The sequence below is a fragment of the Haliotis rufescens genome, unplaced genomic scaffold (genome assembly GCF_023055435.1).
Source record: "Haliotis rufescens isolate VD_foot unplaced genomic scaffold, xgHalRufe1.0.p SCAF_7, whole genome shotgun sequence".
NCBI classification, from domain to species: domain Eukaryota; kingdom Metazoa; phylum Mollusca; class Gastropoda; order Lepetellida; family Haliotidae; genus Haliotis; species Haliotis rufescens.
This window is the reverse complement of record NW_025964361.1, coordinates 59184664-59203020: the sequence shown is the minus strand read 5'-3', so window position 1 is coordinate 59203020 and position 18357 is coordinate 59184664. Positions and strand designations below refer to the sequence as shown.

Sequence of the window (18357 nt, the reverse complement as noted above, 5' to 3'; positions counted from 1 at the left end):
TCTAAGCCTTAATTATTTTTATTTTTTTTACACGTTTGGGGTCCAAACTTTTTCAGACGGAGGGGAAGTTATCATGGGATAACATTTATACTAAGTTATCTTATAATAATTAGATCTACATCAAGTGCTTTTATGAGTTATCATGGTGTAATATTTATACATCATTTCATATAATTATAGTTTAAGTAATAAATATCATTAGGTAAAATGCATATATAAAATATCAGTAGTTTCAGTTAAAGCTTTTTTTAGATGGTTGCTAGCCTAAGGTAATGGGAGCGCATCTTCTAGACATACTATTCAATAAGACAAGAGTTACGTCTACATAGTTTAATTGATTTAAAGCTTTTAGATAAATGCTAGCCTAAGGTATCAAGATCCCATCTCCCAGACAAAGGATATTTATTTAAGTATATCTGTCATCACCCACCGGGGTATATTAGAATAACATTATTTCAATTAAGACTCATTAAGGATTAGCCCCCATACAAGCTCGTCTATAGTGCATTAAGGATTAGCCCCCATACAAGCTCGTCTATAGGGCATTAAGGATTAGCTCCCACACAAGCTCATCTATAGTGACACCCTAATCTCTTTCAAAGCATCCAGTAAATATGTCAACAAGATTAGTGCCAGTCCAACAGGATAAACAGGATTTAGTATTCCCCTCTGTCTAGCCATCCATTTAGCTTAGGACACAACCAATCGTGTATCAACCAATCACATTCCTTTCTATTGTTTAAATTTTTGTTAAATACATACTGTAGGCAGGTTTTAGGCAGAGAAGGGGTTTGACCAACTTACCAAGCAGACCTCTCTCCCACAGCCCAGAGTGTTGTACCGACTCTCTGTGGCACCCTCAGTTATTATCTAAGTATATTGTAAATTGTTAATTGTTCTTGTAAATAAAATTGTGATTAGTCTCCTGTGACTCTGGCTCTTTGCTGACTAATTCCCCAAGAAAACCAGCACGTCATTTGGAAGGTATTGTTCACCCAGAACAGTTCCATGATAATACACTGCCGCGTGGTATCTTCGTGCCATGAGCCAGCACTATAAAACGCCTATTAGTCTGGACACACGCACACACACATAGGTAAATGCCCGTCGGTATATAAGTACAATAATCTTAAACACGACGTTAAATCCCATTGCGCCTGACATCATGTCATTGCAGTTTAACGATTATCTATTTTATTATGGATATGGAATCGTTATTTAGAATATATTGGCACCCTCTGTTTACCATGTTCTCCACTAACAGCGTCTGAACACAGCCTGTGTCATAATATCATGTAACCTATTATTCCAGGCTGACGTGAGACTATGTCTGGAGTTTACTCAGCGGCGACTGGAGGCACGCGGAGTTTACGCCAACATGTGACAACAAGAACCGTACCTTCCATGGAAGCGACTGTGTGAAACAGTGGCCTAAAGGAAACGTTCAATATTATAGAGAAACAATGACATATCATCACAGCTTACCAATATTCTGTAAGACTGCAACTTTAAGGACATCATACCGTCAATATATGAAATACACCGGAAGCTCCATCCTTGAATTCCATTTCATTAGGGAAAATAATTTCATAGTTTTAATGTTGTTACATTCACTATATTTTTATCGACTTGATATTTTGCGTTGTATTATTCATGACCTCTTATTTGCAAGGCAAGGCTTGGTTTCCTGGTTGCACTCGTAGCAAATTATTTTGTTATGAAATCCATATGCACATCTTTTTTATTTTCTCTTTCCGATTGTAAGTGATATATTGTTGGTAGAGCGAATGAGATTTCTAGATGCACATGGACGTTATCTCTCTCTCTCTCTCTCTCTCTCTCTCTCTCTCTCTCTCTCTCTGTATAAATAAACAATTTGATATCTTTGTAAAAACGAAAAAAAGAGTATAAAAAGAGTGTGCACGTTTGTTTAGAATTTGATATTGTTTGCATAGAGATTGATTTGATTTAACGAAATTACAAAAATATGGACAGGTTCTTTCAAATGTATTGATTCGATTCTTGTGAAGACAGATACTGAGTATGCATTTACTTTTGGTTTTACTAAAAAGGTAACTTGGCAGAAGAAAGCTTTTTAAAATGTTAGAAACTAGTTGCAATTTAGGTAGCAAATATATTTTGATTCGACAAGCAATGCCACAACATTCCACAGATTTATTTTTAAATGGTCTACAAATTAACACTAAGGCTGGGATGGTGTGTCAGCTAAAACAAATATCAACCATACGTTATTCTGTGTAACACAGAATCATAACTCTTCTGGTGAGTAGACCTCCAGTTATCAGCCTCAAATAAATAAGGCCTCAAATAAAATGTGAGATTTTATATGATCACGCAATTATAATTTCATATATTAAGAATACATTTAACTCAAATACTTCCGTGTCCTTTATATTATTTTTAGGTTTCATTTTCTTTCCATCTTCCATAACTGAATGAGCGTGAGTTGTAAGTTATAAATTACTGAAGACCTAATTTCATCCGATATTGCTACCGGGGCGTCTTCCATTAACTGACTCACTTGGCGTATTAAACGTTTTCATAAGGCATTTGGCATTTCGATAAAGCACATACAATATCACTTACGATAAGTAAGAAAAGGAACTTCTTCACATTACGGGTGAAATGGTGACAAAACAAGGATCAAACTCAGGACGAATCGTTGATTCAAATTCACGATCAACGGATCCTGGTTTGACGAGGATCACGTTCATCCGATTCTGACGCCACAGGCCACTTGGCAACCCATTGCTCTTGAAGCAGGAATATAAGAGTGAATTACCGAAACGTTTGTATTTATTGTGCCACTGACCTAGAATAGGTATGAAATATAAGCGGCTATTATTATTTATGTGAACTGTATCTGCGTCATGGAACAGTTTCATTCACATCTAAGTACTCATGTACCTTCTTCTTATCAACACTAAAGGTCAACGACACAGAATCATCAGTCTCGAATGTCCACCAAAAGAGATTCAATAAGGCGTAAAAAACAAAATAGTGACCAAAAATATATGATAACACCTGTTCACTTTGTACACATGCATTATAAAGCAATGAGAATCACGTGATGAGTAGATTAGCCAAGTTGACTTTATTTGTGTGAGTTGTCGTTTGATTTGAGGCGTTTGTATTTCTTCATATACATATTATGTCACCTATGATAATGTTATATCCATTGTTTTTCACTGATAAAATATACTAAACTTTACAATAACAAAGTGTGGGGGAAACATAATGTTTTAACATTAACCTGATAGCTACTCAATAAATGTCTAATTCAAAATTTTATTTGCTATGTGGGTAAGGAAGTATGAAGACATGGTGCATTTATGGATAACAACGTCTTTATAAAGAGGTTCAGGGCTTCTTCTTGACCCCTTCATATGGAGAATACTGAGTAAAGGTATATACACATATGTAATAATGTTCATATATATACATACATATATTCTTACACGGGTCAGGATTAAAGTATAGTGTTCGATCAACTTTACCTGGTGATAGAACGTAAATGCTTTCATCTATATTCATTTCCATATGATGTATGTTTACCTTATTCAATAACATAAGCACAAATACATACAAAATCACATTATTTGATTAGTTTAGGATAATGCTTTAGCAGAAGTAGATGCTGTACCATTGCAAGAAAAAACACAAAGACTTGAGTCTGATGTAAGGCCACAGGTTTATATACAGAAAAGTACAAGACTGGAGAACACTCCTGGGATGGGAAACGCTAAACACGACTGTCAACCCGATTTGATTATTTTACCATTCTTAAAATAGATCAGGTTTTCAATCGTATCATACACATTTTCTTTCCAAAAAGTGTGCATACGGTATGTTGATGTGTTGATAACTCTTCAATAGAGGAAGCTATTATAAGGGGCGTGTCTGATTGTGGTTGATCGCATGCTCCATTGCCCAACGAACAATGCTCTGTTTTCCTGTGTTATTATTGCAGGTTTTTATGTGTAAACATGTTTTCACACTTCCTCTTATATCTTTCTCCCCAGTGGGGTGGCCTAGCTTTTATACTAAATAAACCAATGAAAAATCATTTGTTCTAGTTTGATTCATACGTAACCGTGAGACTTACCTCACTGTTTAACTTTGTCAACGGGTATTTAATAGGTTATAAACTTGTTCTGATCGCGATATGGCTGCAATATTGTCGATGCGATGTAAAGTTTCTACTCACTCACTCACTCTTATATCTTAGTTGACTGTCTCTGCTATGGTGATGTACCCATGCTTATCTTGCAATTCACTTTGTGGTCTGTCTATCTAATATAATCTTCCAAGTAAATTTCCTCAACATGTGTACACGTAAAGTGGCCATGTTCTTCACGGCCTTGCACTTTTGCGTCAACTCATTGATTAAAGTTTGTTTATCAAACAGGATGTTGTGGCCACAGAATATGACACATGGGGCACCTTACCGAACAATACGAACAATATGCAATCAACATTGATTAAGGTAAATTTAAGCTTCATGCTTGTCATTGTTGTTTATTCAGATGACACTTGGTTCTTGATCTTCTAGATAATAATGGCCCATTCTACGGACCATAACTATGACAACCGGCAGAACTGTATATTCACATATGCAAAACAGTATGGACATTGCCTCAGCGGATTTCCAATGCCTGTTAGTTTTGGTTTACCAAACATCCCCTGTTGCCCTTCCATATCTAGTTATAAAAACTCGTTGTTCTGTCTCACTAATAACTAACATTACACAAATGGCGTGTGCTTAGATGGATGAAGAGTGATGAGAGAATGTTCGTCTGATTCCTATGACCAATGCAACACAGAGGGAATATCTCATTTTATGAATCTAACACTAATTCCTAATCTAACACTCAGGGGATTGTGTGTGTCTGATTCATATACCAAGTAATCCATGGAGGGCGAGTGTATGCATTTTCCATGACTTATAGGACACAGAGGGATAATACGTGTGTCTGATTTATATCATTAATACATATAAGTACAGACGGAGTGTATCCACAGAAATAAAAACATAGACAAATAAATTATTCGTATCGTGCTAAGACTTGTCTAAATCTATGCTCACACAAATAAGCATGTACCTACATTTAGTTCATCAGCGAATATTCGCTGAACTATTGTTGTAAGTAAAGTAAGCGTCCAAACAGGATATATCTAATGGTATCTATACCAAATTTTGAATGGAATGCATATCACGTGATTGTTGTGGCAAAAAGGGAAATGTCGCTACAGCATAGTAGACTTTCGCTAATAGCAGAAATTAATAAGAGTGGGGCGATTACACTCACAACCACATTGAACATTCCTCACTCATAGTAATAACACGGATCGTCAGCTTGGTATGGTATGCTACTGACAAGTATACTATTATAGATAAATATAAATAGACTAGAACCCACGATAATATGTTTATGACATATCTAAGGGATATGCACAGTGATAAAGCTGTAAATTACAGCCATTAGTAGAGGTATCGCTTAGAATGTCACAGGGAAGTATATTTGTTCTCTTTGATATCTATTGAGACCAAATCATGTTATATGTTAGTATTAATATACTTCCTCTCATGTTGAGTTTTATTGTTTTTGTTTTTTTTAAAACGTATACGTACACGTGTTTCAACCTGATAACGTACTCAAATAGGGTGTGCCTTTATAATGTGATAGAATTACATTATAACTTTTACCTAACAAATGGAGGAAGTTGTGTGCTTTTTCCTGGTAACCTTCATCCCCATGTGTGTACTGCAGCTTGACTTTGTGCTATTACGCTGATAAAACAATCCGAATTCACAATTCAGTTGTTCCCCTCTGTCGAATACAATGTACAGTAAGAATGTATAATGTTTCATGTGTATGCTTTCATCCAGTCAAATAAATAAGGAAGTATATCTGTCGTAGAAACGAAGTATGCAACACATGACGCAATTCTCTCCACTCAGCCGATTAGTTGCCACGGGATTCTCCAATGACTTCATAAACAACTGTAATGCAATGGTCGTGTGTATCTCATAAATCTTATTAAGATGGTTGTCTCACTCATTAGTTCCATACCACAGAGAGGGAGAGGATCTGATTCCCAAGTCCAGCAGAAAACATGGTATGTTTGCCATGCGAGTAATATAACAAAGCGATCACGGACGTGTATAATTCATAAACTGACGAAGGTAGACGTATGTTTAACTTAATGAAAACCCTCGACATGTGCGGTGATCTTCAGTAGTATTCAGCGAATATTGGATTCGAATCCTAGTGACGCCTATGACTTTCCCGGATGCAATACATGACTTGCTGGTGTTTGGGGGACATGATACACGATGTGAAGCATTTACGCTCCTCATATTACGGAGAAACATTCTACCTTCTATCCAGGCACCCAATCATAACATACCACCAGAACATGTTACTGGGCCTAAAACGAGTGCACCATGTCAAAGTCATGTATTGATTATATCCTTGAACCTAAGATATGTTTTGAAAGGTGAAAAGCATTGGCCACCAAGCGTAAATTTTGCTTGAACTGTTGACAGAATACAAACTTAATATTCTTTTTAATATGAACTCTGAGCTTTCGCTGCGTTTACACGCAAGGTAAGTGACAAAGGAATACGTGCATGTCAAATTATTGTATGTATGTAAGCAGCTTTACACTTTTTCCCCATCACAAGTGTACATTTACCCGTGTAGCATTACGTGCAGGTGTCCCCAGCTAATACGTTAAGCTGAAACAACTTCCTGGTTGTCAAACATGTCGGTTATGTGGACACTGACTGCCAGCGTTGTGTTGTTAGCCTGTTGGATACATTGTCAGTGTTTGATTGACATTCTAAAAGCTCGTGGATAAATAAGAGAAACATAAAACTTTGTGGATGACAACTTCTTGTTCATTGCATATAGCCACGTTTCGATGTAGATGTAGAGTTGTAGGCAATGTTGTGTTGTCTTTAATCTGGTCTCCCTATTCAACCTATGATATGATGATACGGTCTCACTTCCCTTATTGTAACACTGCTGCTGAGGTCAGTTTCAGTCAGACGCCATCGAGAAAATATGGCCAAGTTAACTTTATGCTTAAAATAACTTTGAAAAGGAATAATTTTTGAGCACAGTGTAATGCAACGAGTCATCTCTTTGGGTGAAGCCACCTGGAAACGTTATACCTCTTTTGACAGTGAAAGTCTATAATAAATGAACGCCTCCGTCGTGTAGTTAGTTGAGCGTCTCCGTGGAGAGCGAAAGGTCGGTTTTTCTTCCCCTGGCGGGTTAATACCAAGACGTTAATCGATAGTACTTGTTGTTTCAAGAGCATTTTCGTTGATTCGGGTGTCTTAAAAAAGGGGTTAAAGATTATACCTCATATATTTCAATTGAAAATATCTTAGGCTAGCTATATCATATAAGAAAAACGAACTGTTCTGGCTACTGGTACTGCTACCTAGTTTTTATTTTACATATCTTTGATTGGAAAGTTTTAAAAATTGGAAAATATAACACACACACACACACACACACACACACACACACACACACACACACACACACACACACATTCACACACACACACACATTCACACACACACACACACATTCACACACACACACACATTCACACACACACACACATTCACACACACACACATTATGCGTCTTAGTTTTCCGGATTTATGATAGAAGTATTACAAATTTGAAATTAAAACCATTTTGCAAATTTAGAAATAATATAAATTATACGATAGTTTTTAATCATCACCTCTAAATCCTCACCTGGCTTTGTTCTGGAGTTGCGAGAACATAGACCAAAATAACATACAATTTGTGTCAAGTTTTGATTAGCATTCCAGAAGTTGGTGATCATGAGTAAATAAGAATCCATACAACTTAATGGAACTTCTGGTTCATTGCATTTGGCAATGTATTGGTGTAGATTCGTAGACCATTATTTCCTGAGAAAAGCTATTTCGAAAGTTCTACCAAATACCATACACTTTATACACCAGATAAAAACGATTCGATTGTTCTACCTCTTTCAACGTATTCTGCCCTTTATTTTCAAGGCTAATATCCAGAACCCCCCTTTCCTATCAAACCCTTCGGTTATGGAGTTCTGAAACGAGGAACAAACTTGGATGTATTCTCTACTCGGGATTGATTTCTGAAAGTGGTACAATGTGTGACATCTTTGTTTATTCACTCGTATTATGCCTCCAAATGTTAAAGCATCCAGCGGTATATGTACGTAAGTCTTAACGAGCAATGAAGTCTTGATATATAAGTCAATATTTATTGAAACGAAATTTGAACATACAGACACATCTATTTCAGTATAAAGGCAACTAGTCGATAAGTCATCATGCAATATTATTGTCAGTGCATTTCTTATTTTTTCACTTTATACAAATACGTAGAGGTATTACATAGCACCTTATATTTTTCAGATGACCTGACTGCATTAAAGGAATGCAAACATAATGATCCAACATATTTGGATATATACATATTTCAATATGGAATCCTGTTCACAAACCAGTAACACATGAAATCCGCCTTCAGCGTGAGTTCTCCCTGTCTTTAGACAAAATCGCCATAACCTCAGTGCACAGTCTATTTTTGGTGGAAATACTATTATGACATTATGAAAAATATCCTCCGCCAAGTGTTTGCCGAGCACATATTTTTCTGCAGTGGCTGGGTGAAGTCACGACAGTGGTTTACTACTTCCTGGTTCCATGTCACCAGTCCTCGGCCTTTTTGAGACGACAGAACTGTCCCTTTGGTGTCTCCGCACCGGGGGGTAGCAGAGCTAAGAAGACCGGCGTGTCGGCGCCTGCAAGACCAGGAGGAACCAATTACCACTCATTCACTCTACTGACATCCGCCCTTCAATACAGTGTAGAACACACAGTCCTGTCCTCAGTCAACTCTACTGACATCTGCCCTTCAATACAGTGTAGAACACACAGTCCTGTCCTCATTCAATTAACTGGTATCTGCCCTTCAATACAGTGTAGAACACACAGTCCTGTCCTCAGTCAATTCTACTGACATCCGCCCTTCAATACAGTGTAGAACACTCTGTCCTCAGTCAACTCTACTGGCATCTGCCCTTCAATACAGTGTGGAACACACTGTCCTCAGTCAATTCTACTGACATCTGCCCTTCAATACAGTGTAGAACGCACTGTCCTCAGTCATTTCTACTGACATCTGCCCTTCAATACAGTGTAGAACACACTGTCCTCAGTCAACTCTACTGGCATCTGCCCTTCAATACAGTGTAGAACACACTGTCCTGTCCTCAGTCAATTTACTGGTATCCGCCCTTCAATACAGCGTAGAACACACACACTGTCCTCAGTCAATTCTACTTGTATCCGCCCTTCAATTCATAAAGCCGAGAGTGCTGTGGATATTTACCTTGGTCAATGGTCAGCGGCCCCAAGTGACTGGACATGTCTGTGTCTACGTGACCAGGGCAACACTGAAATACAAGAAACATATACTCCATGCTTCTAACATAGTGTTCATTAACACAGTGTTAATATTCTTCATACTGCTAACACAGTGTTCAGATACTGCATAAAGTCACCTAGAGTTAATATACTTCATACTGCTAACATAGTGTTCATATACTGCATAAACTCACCTAGAGTTAATATACTTCATACTGCTAACATAGTGTTCATATACTGCATAAAGTCACCTACAGTTAATATACTTCATACAGCTAACATAGTGTTCATATACTGCATAAAGTCACCTACAGTTAATATACTTCATACAGCTAACATAATGTTCATATACTGCATAAAGTCACCTGGAGTTAATATACTTCATACTGCTAACATAGTGTTCATATACTGCATAAAGTCACCTAGAGTTAATATACTTCATACTGCTAACATAGTGTTCATATACTGCATAAAGTCACCTACAGTTAATATACTTCATACAGTTAACATAGTGTTCATATACTGCATAAAGTCACCTGGAGTTTATATACTTCATACAGCTAACATAGTGTTCATATACTGCATAAAGTCACCTAGAGTTATTATACTTCATACTGCTAACATAGTGTTCATATACTGCATAAAGTCACCTAGAGTTAATATACTTCATAATGCTAGCAGAGTGTTCATATATTTCACACTGGTAACAAAGTGTTCTGGCGACAAGATAGGTAAACTGGCGACGAGACTTACAGCATTGACAATTATATCCTCTCGCGAGTCTGCGGCAAGTTCTCGCGTGAGTATAAACGCCATCACTGTCTCGCCGATCTTTGACACTCCATAAGCGGTGTTCGGCCAGCCCCGTTGTTCATGAGTTCCCGCGGCAGTGTCCCTGGCGTGGAAAACATAATGCACTCTATGATTGTTGTTTAACACCGCACTCAGCAATATTCAATCTTTGTGATGGCGGTCTTTACCTAATCGAGTCTGGACCAGACAATAAAGTGATGGATACCATGAGCCTCTACTCCATTTGGATACAAATACATGCATCAACCAAGTCACCGAGCCTGACAATACGATCCTGTATTCGCCTCCAACGACAAGTATGGATTGATGAAGACCGATTATAAACCGGATCTCCATGGGTTATGTCCCATATATAGTACTGTAAATAAGTAGGCCTTGATTTAACGTGTTCATGTGTTAAAATTAACCTTCAGTCAAAATAAATTATTTTTCTATTGGTATTGTATGAATGACAAGTGAGTGAATAAATGTTATCTCACACGATAAACGCTTTCATGTGCATATTTTACATCGTGTTTATAATCGACTCTGGACCAGACAAACCAGTGGTTGACAGTATGAGCATTGATCCACGCCGTCACACATTATCACACGGTCCTTATCTCATCTGAAATTTCGTAAGAGAACCCAGTGCCGATTCTGACCATCCATGTTGGAGTTTATGTAAACGAAGTTCGATAGAACTGCAATGCACCCATTTACATAAATATTTACGAGACGACACACATACACCACACGAAGGGACAGTATATCCCAAATTAATGCATGATAGGAAAATAACTTGTAATCCGAAGTTTTGACCAATGATTGAAATGCGCGAATCATTTGGCCGTCACATTTGCACATATTATGCAGGTCTTGATTATAAATGAGTATTCAAGTAACTATGAAAATGTATTAGAGAGGTGTGTAAATATGGTCATCGTTTTCATGTTTTTATCTTTTCTATGTGAAATAGATTTACAGTGTGACAGTGAGCTCTTGGCAATAATAAACGTCCCCTGTGTGCTGGGGGTGCACTCACTGTACAAACTCCGCCATCAGTGACTGTAATCCTTCCATGGTCAAGCTCGGATCTCGGAACTGCGCCTGTCGTTCGGAAGAACATTTGTCCACCGCCCTCTTAGAAGCCTCGCTGGATACTATTACGACCCTGAAACAGAGATGAGTCTTTCCACACATTCTACATTAACCGATTAAAATGTGTACACTCAGTGTAACCTAGACCTGGATCACTCGAAGTCGATTTATTCATATTTCGTGTCAACGGAGTGATGCTATTAGACCACTTTGGCTATTCATTGAAAAACGACATTTCCGGTAAATGGAATACATTTGAATGGCGTTTCACAGTCTGCTTAAAACGAGAAAAGACAATGCATATTTATTGATGTAACTCAGGTACTCTTGTAATTAACGAACTACCCTCGTTAAACTTAGGTCATTTCTCGCGCTGCCTGGGTATGGCGACACTTTTGTAGTAACATGCGATTTAATGGCCAGGCAGTCAACCATATCTTCTTAACGCAACCCTCAGCTAACCCACCCCTCCCCACACCTCTCCACCCCACCCCTCCCAACACCACACAACCACCATTATCACAACCAAACAGACAACGCCTCCTTGAAGTAGGAGCAGAACTCCAGGTAGAAGTAGCAGTAGTAGGAACTGTAGTAGCAGTAAAATACATGTACGTAGTAGATGGATTTGCAGTAGGAGTAGTAGTAGTATGAGAAGTAGTAGTAGCAGTAATTGTAAAAGTAGTAGTAGAAGCTTCTTGTTGTAGTAGCAGTAGCAGTAATTGTTGTAGTTGCAGCAGTAGAGCAGCTGCAGCAGTAGTCATAGTAGTAGTAGTAGTAGTCATAGTAGTAGTAGTAGTAGTGGTAGTAGTAGTAGTAGTAGTCATAGTAGTAGTAGTAGTCATAGTAGTAGTAGTAGTAGTAGTAGTCATAGTAGTAGTAGTAGTAGTAGTAGTAGAAGTAGTAGCAGTAGCCTACCAACCTGGCGTGAGGTCGAAGGAGGGGCGTGAGTGCCCTGGTGACGCTGAGTGTCCCGGTAAAGTTGCATCTGACAGACTCCAGTGCCTGCTCCGAGAATGACGCGGGTGACTTGGCCTAGGAAGAGAACTTGATTTCAAGAAGTATCACACAAACACAAAAAGGAACCGATAATGTGTCAGTTACATATATGACTCAATTCAAAATGTTATCATATCATCTACATGACCTGCATATGTCGACGGTTTTCACCACATGCAGCCGGTGTAGGGATACTCGCCATCGTTCAGACGGCACAATGCATGTACAGTGAATCCTACACCATTGCTAAGTTACCGTCGTGTACCTTGTAAGCAATGGCGGCGTTATTGACCAGGAAGTCCAGTCCGCCGTAGTTGTCCTTCAGGAACGTCGCGAGGGCGTCCACGCTGTCGGTGTCAGTGATGTCCAGTTGGTGGAAGCGAGGCCGGAGTCCCTCCTGGTTGAGGTCAGTGACGGCCTGCTGACCCCGGTCAACATCTCGAGCTGCATGAGATATTGTCTTGGGTATAAATATAAATGTCGTATCCCCGTGATGGAGTTACATAATTGATATGAGAGATTGACTGGGGTATACATTACCCCCGGGATAGAGTTGTATGACTGGTATGAGAGATTGACTATGGCATAAATTACCCCGGGATAGAGTTGTATGACTGATATGAGAGATTGACGTGGGCGTAACTTCAATATCCCTGGGATAGAGTTGTATGATTCATATGAGAGATTGACTGGGGTGTAACTTCAATATCCCCTGGATAGAGTTGTATGTCTGATAAGAGACATTGACTAGGGTATACATTATCCCCAGGATAGAGTTGCATGACTGATATGAGAGATTGAATGGGGTGTAACTTCAATATCCCCTGGATAGAGTTGCATGACTGATATGAAAGATTGACTGGGGTGTAACTTCAATATCTCCTGGATAGAGTTGCATGACTGATATGAAAGATTGACTGGGGTGTAACTTCAATATCTCCTGTATAGAGTTGTATGATTGACATGCGAGATTGACTGGGGTGTAGCTTCAATATCCCCTGGATAGAGTTGTATGACTTATATGAGGGATTGACTAGGGTATAAATTACCCCCGGGATAGCGTTGTATGATTGATATGAGAGATTGACTGGGGTGTATATATTATAACTTCAGTATCATCCTGATAAAGTTGTATCATTGATTGACTGGGGTATAAATTCATTATCCCAAATCAACTAACCAATATTCATTTTTTATCCCTAAAATATAGTTCCCTATGTCACCTGGCACTGTGCCATGTCAAAAGGCGTATATCAAGTGTTTACATGGGTATTATAAATATTGCGCCGGACAAAGACAGCTTGGATCCAGTCTTTATGATATTTATTTGTTTCAGCCTACACATATGCGTGACGTATTTCGTATACTCTCAGTGGGAAACAAAAATACTCTTATGTATGAGCACACGAAACAATTTACGATTGATAGTCCACATGAGCTGTGCAGGTCAGCTGTATTTAAAATTGTAATCCGCTCTTTTTACTCCTACTCACCTGTAAGTATCACGTCACCGTCAAACTGTTTGCACAGCGCCCGGACAACACCAAACCCCACCCCCTTGTTGGCTCCCGTCACCTGAAGACAACGCAAATAGATCACGCTGGGTATCGATGTTTGTTTGTTTGTTGTCTAACGCCACACTCAGCGATATTACAGCTATATGAAGGCGGCTTATAAACAATCGATTCTGGATCAGACAAACCAGTGATTGATATTATCAGCAACATCAGACGCCGTTGGGGATCGACTGAGCCCCGTACGACCAATATATTGCTGGGGGTCCAACTGCGACCCGGATTCCCCACGGATGCGTATTGCTTCATGTGAGTTTTCAAGGTTACCTGTTGTTTTTTTCCTTGTTCAGATTCGTGGACGTATTCCGCGATTCGCTGTGCAGAGTTGCGTCCCGTGCGCACGCCAGAAACCTATGATCGTGGGTTCGAATCCCGGTTCACTCCGATTATGTTTCTAGGTTTGTCAGCACCATACCCGTGCTCGTTGGTTTCACCGAAGTGGTTAACGTCTGAGACCTGGATCACTTCGGGCTTTCCTCCCATATTAAGCTGACACGCCGCGATATAACTGGAATACTGTTAAAAGCGGGGTTAAACCTAACTCACTCACTCATTCGTGGACGTATTTCTAGAAGTAATATCTGCATGCTCATCTCTTACAACAATCTTGTTGCATCAAACTTTTAGTAACTATCGGCTATATTTAAACATAATTATACATTGAACTATTAATGTATAATTAGTTACTGGCAAGCACTCAAGATATTGTATTAAACGTTCATCAGACCATCATTAACTAATGCCTCCTAAGTGTATAGGGCTTTCATTAATTATAACATGTCATTAAATTCTGTTTTTCCCCTTAATGTTTCCATGACGTTAAACGCACTCGTTAAATTCCTGTTGAAATGACATCGGGCCTAAACATCGATCGTTCCGTAATATAGTTTGTTTGTGAGTTGATCAAAAGGAAAACTGTAGCGTGCCCGAACATCGCTATGAATTCAGTCCTTGTGCGCCCAAAGTGAGTTAGTTTGGGGTTTTTCTTCCATCGTCATGAAAACGTTGGTGCAGCTGATTTACAGCGTTGGATATATGAGACGTTTAATACAACGGGTCCAACCATCAGCAACTCTCGGAGATACAACAACGACAGCTACGACAACGCAACTCCTACATGACGAGGCAACACATTACTGGCCTGCCCCATATGCATTGTGACCTTGTCCGCAAGGACCGCCAGATACCAACCTGACCTGAATGGGGTGATTAGAAGTAGAGCCTCCGGGGCCAAGCTTTCTTTGAACTGTGCACTCTATATTCCGTAACTACGACCCGCAATACCACTTACAAGTTTAAATATTTTTGCTGTTTGCTGTGACAAATTATTTAACTGGTTTCAGGCTAACATAACGAATATTGTTAAACAGTGGCATTGGTCGCGTCCCCCTGTAAAGCGTAGATACAATAACAACACGCCTCAAATGTTAACGTACTAGTAACTGTATTCAAGTATAATCATGGAATTATATATAATTATATTATATAATAATAAATAAACTCCAAAAGTTATATCATTATAAATAAACTCTAAAAGCTTTAGTTAACGCTATAACAATTGAGCTGAAATATGACGAGGAAACGCTGTGTTATCTGTTAAACACGACCATGTGTTCCTCCATATATAGAAATATATTATTCCTAAAAATTCTAATTGAAGATCTTTAGGGATAAGACACACAGGTCAGTACAACTAAACAAGAGGAAGGTGAACCTACCACGGCTACACGCTTGGACGACATGACTGCTTCTTGTGACGACCAGGTGAACCACTTATGCCTGTCCGAGTTATCAATCCAGGTCAGCTGATAAGGGGATATCATCATAGCGACCCGTGAAGACCCGGGTTCGACAAGGTCTTCGTTTGCCGTAAAAGGCGACTATGCATGGCGTAAGAAGCGATTAACGGGGTGGGGTGGTCAGGCTCGCTGACTTGATTGATGCATGTCATCGTATTCCTATTGCGCGGATCGATTCTCTATGATGTCCATCACTGGATTGTCTGGTCCAGACTCGATTATTTACTTATAGTTGGAATATTGCTGAGTGCGGCGTTAAACAACAAACAAATAAAAATAGTAGCGTGCTAGTCTTCGAGATTTACACATATGTATGAAATAGAAAAAGCTAATTCGTTTTGACGAAAATGAGATTACAAGAGATATGGAAGCTGGATTATTTACAAGTTATTGTACAAGTTATAACAGCTGTTGATATTAGGGATGAATTGAGCTACAGGAAGAATATTTTCTCCCATGTACTATTATATGGCATCATATGGTATTAGAGTTTAAGGGCTAGTTGCATCATTCAAGGTCGCTTCGTGATCTCTATTTTTTAATTTAATACCGCTTGTAAACACTATTTCATTTCTAAAAAGTAAGTACTAATTCCATTTAAAAAAAGCAGATCACACAAATAAAGAAAGCCGTTAATGGTTTAAAAGTCAATGCAAAATGTATCAATATATTGGTCTTCGGGATTATATGAATTTTACCCACATCACAAAAAATTGTCCACTGAACTTAACCATGAAATATGTCGGGGCGCCAAAGTGTAATTTGAGGAAATGTAGTACTGCACTATATAATTTAAGTCTGATATGATTGTGGCCTGTTTCACTGTCTCGGGAGTATTTACATCACAGTGTACAGGGAAGACCGCTTTATCAATGGCACTGCTGTAAGCATTTAACCATGTGTCCAAGACAAAGTCTTGTAATTATAACCTCCTCCCGTTGCTTTCGACGAAGAAATGTCCTATTGGTGTTAACAGGACAAACCGCATACAATTGTTGACCAGTAGTCCCAGCATGTCACAACTGTTTACAGCTTATGGCAAAACAGTTTACGAAAATCGTGGTGTTGGGATCTGATTTGAGATATGGTTCCCGCAAGATTTTGTGAGCCAGATTTCGCAAGATGTCTGCTGTCTCATTACCATGCAGCAGCCCAATATGAGCAGGTAATGCATTTTCAGTTCAACAATTTATCCAGCTTTAACAGTTCACGTGCATTGTCACTTCGGGAACCACTGATACCAGCTTCAATATTTTTATCAGTTCCCATGGAGTCAGTAAATGTAACTGTCTTGTGATCATACCCATTAACCCATCAAAGAGTTTGGAGGATTCAACTGTTGAGAAATGATCATTTAGTTCGAACTCATTTGCGTCGGCAATCCAGTATGCTCGAGCAGGATGTACCATGGCCAAATCATTGGAGGCATCAGTAAACATGTGGGTGAAGTTGGCAACGTGCTCATTCAGAAAATCCTGAGATACAGCTTTTATGATGCCTTGACTCATTGTTATTGCTAATAGCTGAATACAGATCCAAACAGGTCCAGGTTTGAGTGAGTGAGTGAGTTGGTTTTAACGCCACTTTTAACATTATTCTAGTTATGTCATGGCGTGTCAGCTTAATGTGGGAGGAAAGCCTGAAGTGATGCAGGTCTCAGACGTTTACCATTTCGGTGAAACCCACGAGCACGGGTATGGTGCTGGACAAACCTAGAAACATAATTGGCGAGAACCGGGATATTCGAACCGACAATCATAGGTTTCTGGCGCAACTCTGCACAGCGAATCGAGAGTAAATACAATTATCATGTATGAGAGGGATTTACATGAGTAGGTTGAATTATATCAATTTTTGATTTGCACAGATTGGAAGTGTGGACTATTTGAAACAGGCATAGTTGTATCTTTCTCTGATTTTGGTACTGGAACAATGATGGCATGTGTCAAGGTTTCAGGAATGGTCCCAGAATTCCAACACACATTTTGTAGATAATTCAAAGAGCAGAATCTCATCACACAGGTCAGCTGTTTGTAATTAGGAATCAGAAGAAATATCACGTGCAAATGGGGTTTCATACGACTCTTTGAGTTTTCTTAAATCCTTCAGTAACTAGTACTGTTAACTGTTTCCAATTGTTCAGCAAGTGACTCAGCCTCCTAAAAACTGGCCACTATGCTGTCATCTACGCCTCAGTCGGATAAAGGACTGAACCCTATACCTATACCACTGGTACTTTGGATTCTAGACCAGATAGATCACAATGAAGTACATATTCATACTTGAAATAAGTGAGGGTGTTTTGCTCCACGAAGGACACGTTGAAGCTCGGCAAGTTTCTTTCTGAATGCAGCCAATCACAAGAGTAGTGAAGTATGACAATCCCTGGTGCAGGCTTGTCTCCTTGCTTTGTTAACACAACTGTTGGAGGTACGTACTGACGGTAACCAAATGCTTGAAAATACATACTGATGTGTTCAGTTTCATGTGTCAACAATTTCAATTGCGTTACGGCCAGTGTTATATATAGCACCTTCACTTTGACTCAAGGAGTGTGGGACACAAGACTTGACACGGATGTCACCAATCGTGCATACATTCA

General features: G+C 39.0%; 2 protein-coding genes across 4 annotated transcripts in view; one reads left to right on the top strand and one right to left on the bottom strand.

The window, feature by feature from the left end:
- Positions 1-3000, top strand: part of LOC124125607 — a 149611-nt gene extending 146611 nt beyond the window's left edge. For all 3 annotated transcript variants that reach the window (XM_048387360.1, XM_048387361.1, XM_048387362.1), the window contains one exon: positions 1313-3000. In XM_048387360.1, coding sequence (XP_048243317.1) covers positions 1313-1384 — 72 coding nt within the window. In that variant the 3' untranslated portion in view covers positions 1385-3000. The remainder of the gene's footprint in view (positions 1-1312) is intronic.
- A 5319-nt stretch (positions 3001-8319) lies between these two features.
- Positions 8320-15751, bottom strand: LOC124147533 (carbonyl reductase [NADPH] 1-like). The gene is made up of 8 exons (XM_046518152.2): positions 15675-15751; positions 13876-13957; positions 12648-12826; positions 12306-12418; positions 11328-11456; positions 10244-10385; positions 9456-9519; positions 8320-8865 (listed from the first exon to the last, which is right to left on the bottom strand). The coding sequence occupies exons 1-8, from the start codon at positions 15696-15698 to the stop codon at positions 8771-8773; spliced, it is 828 nt and encodes a 275-aa protein (XP_046374108.2). The 5' UTR covers positions 15699-15751; the 3' UTR covers positions 8320-8770.
- Between the last annotated feature and the right edge of the window lie 2606 nt (positions 15752-18357).

Excerpts from the sequence above, each read along its gene's own strand:
- LOC124147533 (XM_046518152.2), bottom strand. The coding sequence starts at position 15,698 with ATGTCGTCCAAGCGTGTAGCCGTG. Across the intron at positions 12,419-12,647 it reads ACGCCGCCATTGCTTACAAG|GCCAAGTCACCCGCGTCATT; the intron begins GTACACGACGGT and ends TTCTCTTCCTAG. Across the intron at positions 9,520-10,243 it reads AGGATATAATTGTCAATGCT|TGTTGCCCTGGTCACGTAGA; the intron begins GTAAGTCTCGTC and ends CTTGTATTTCAG.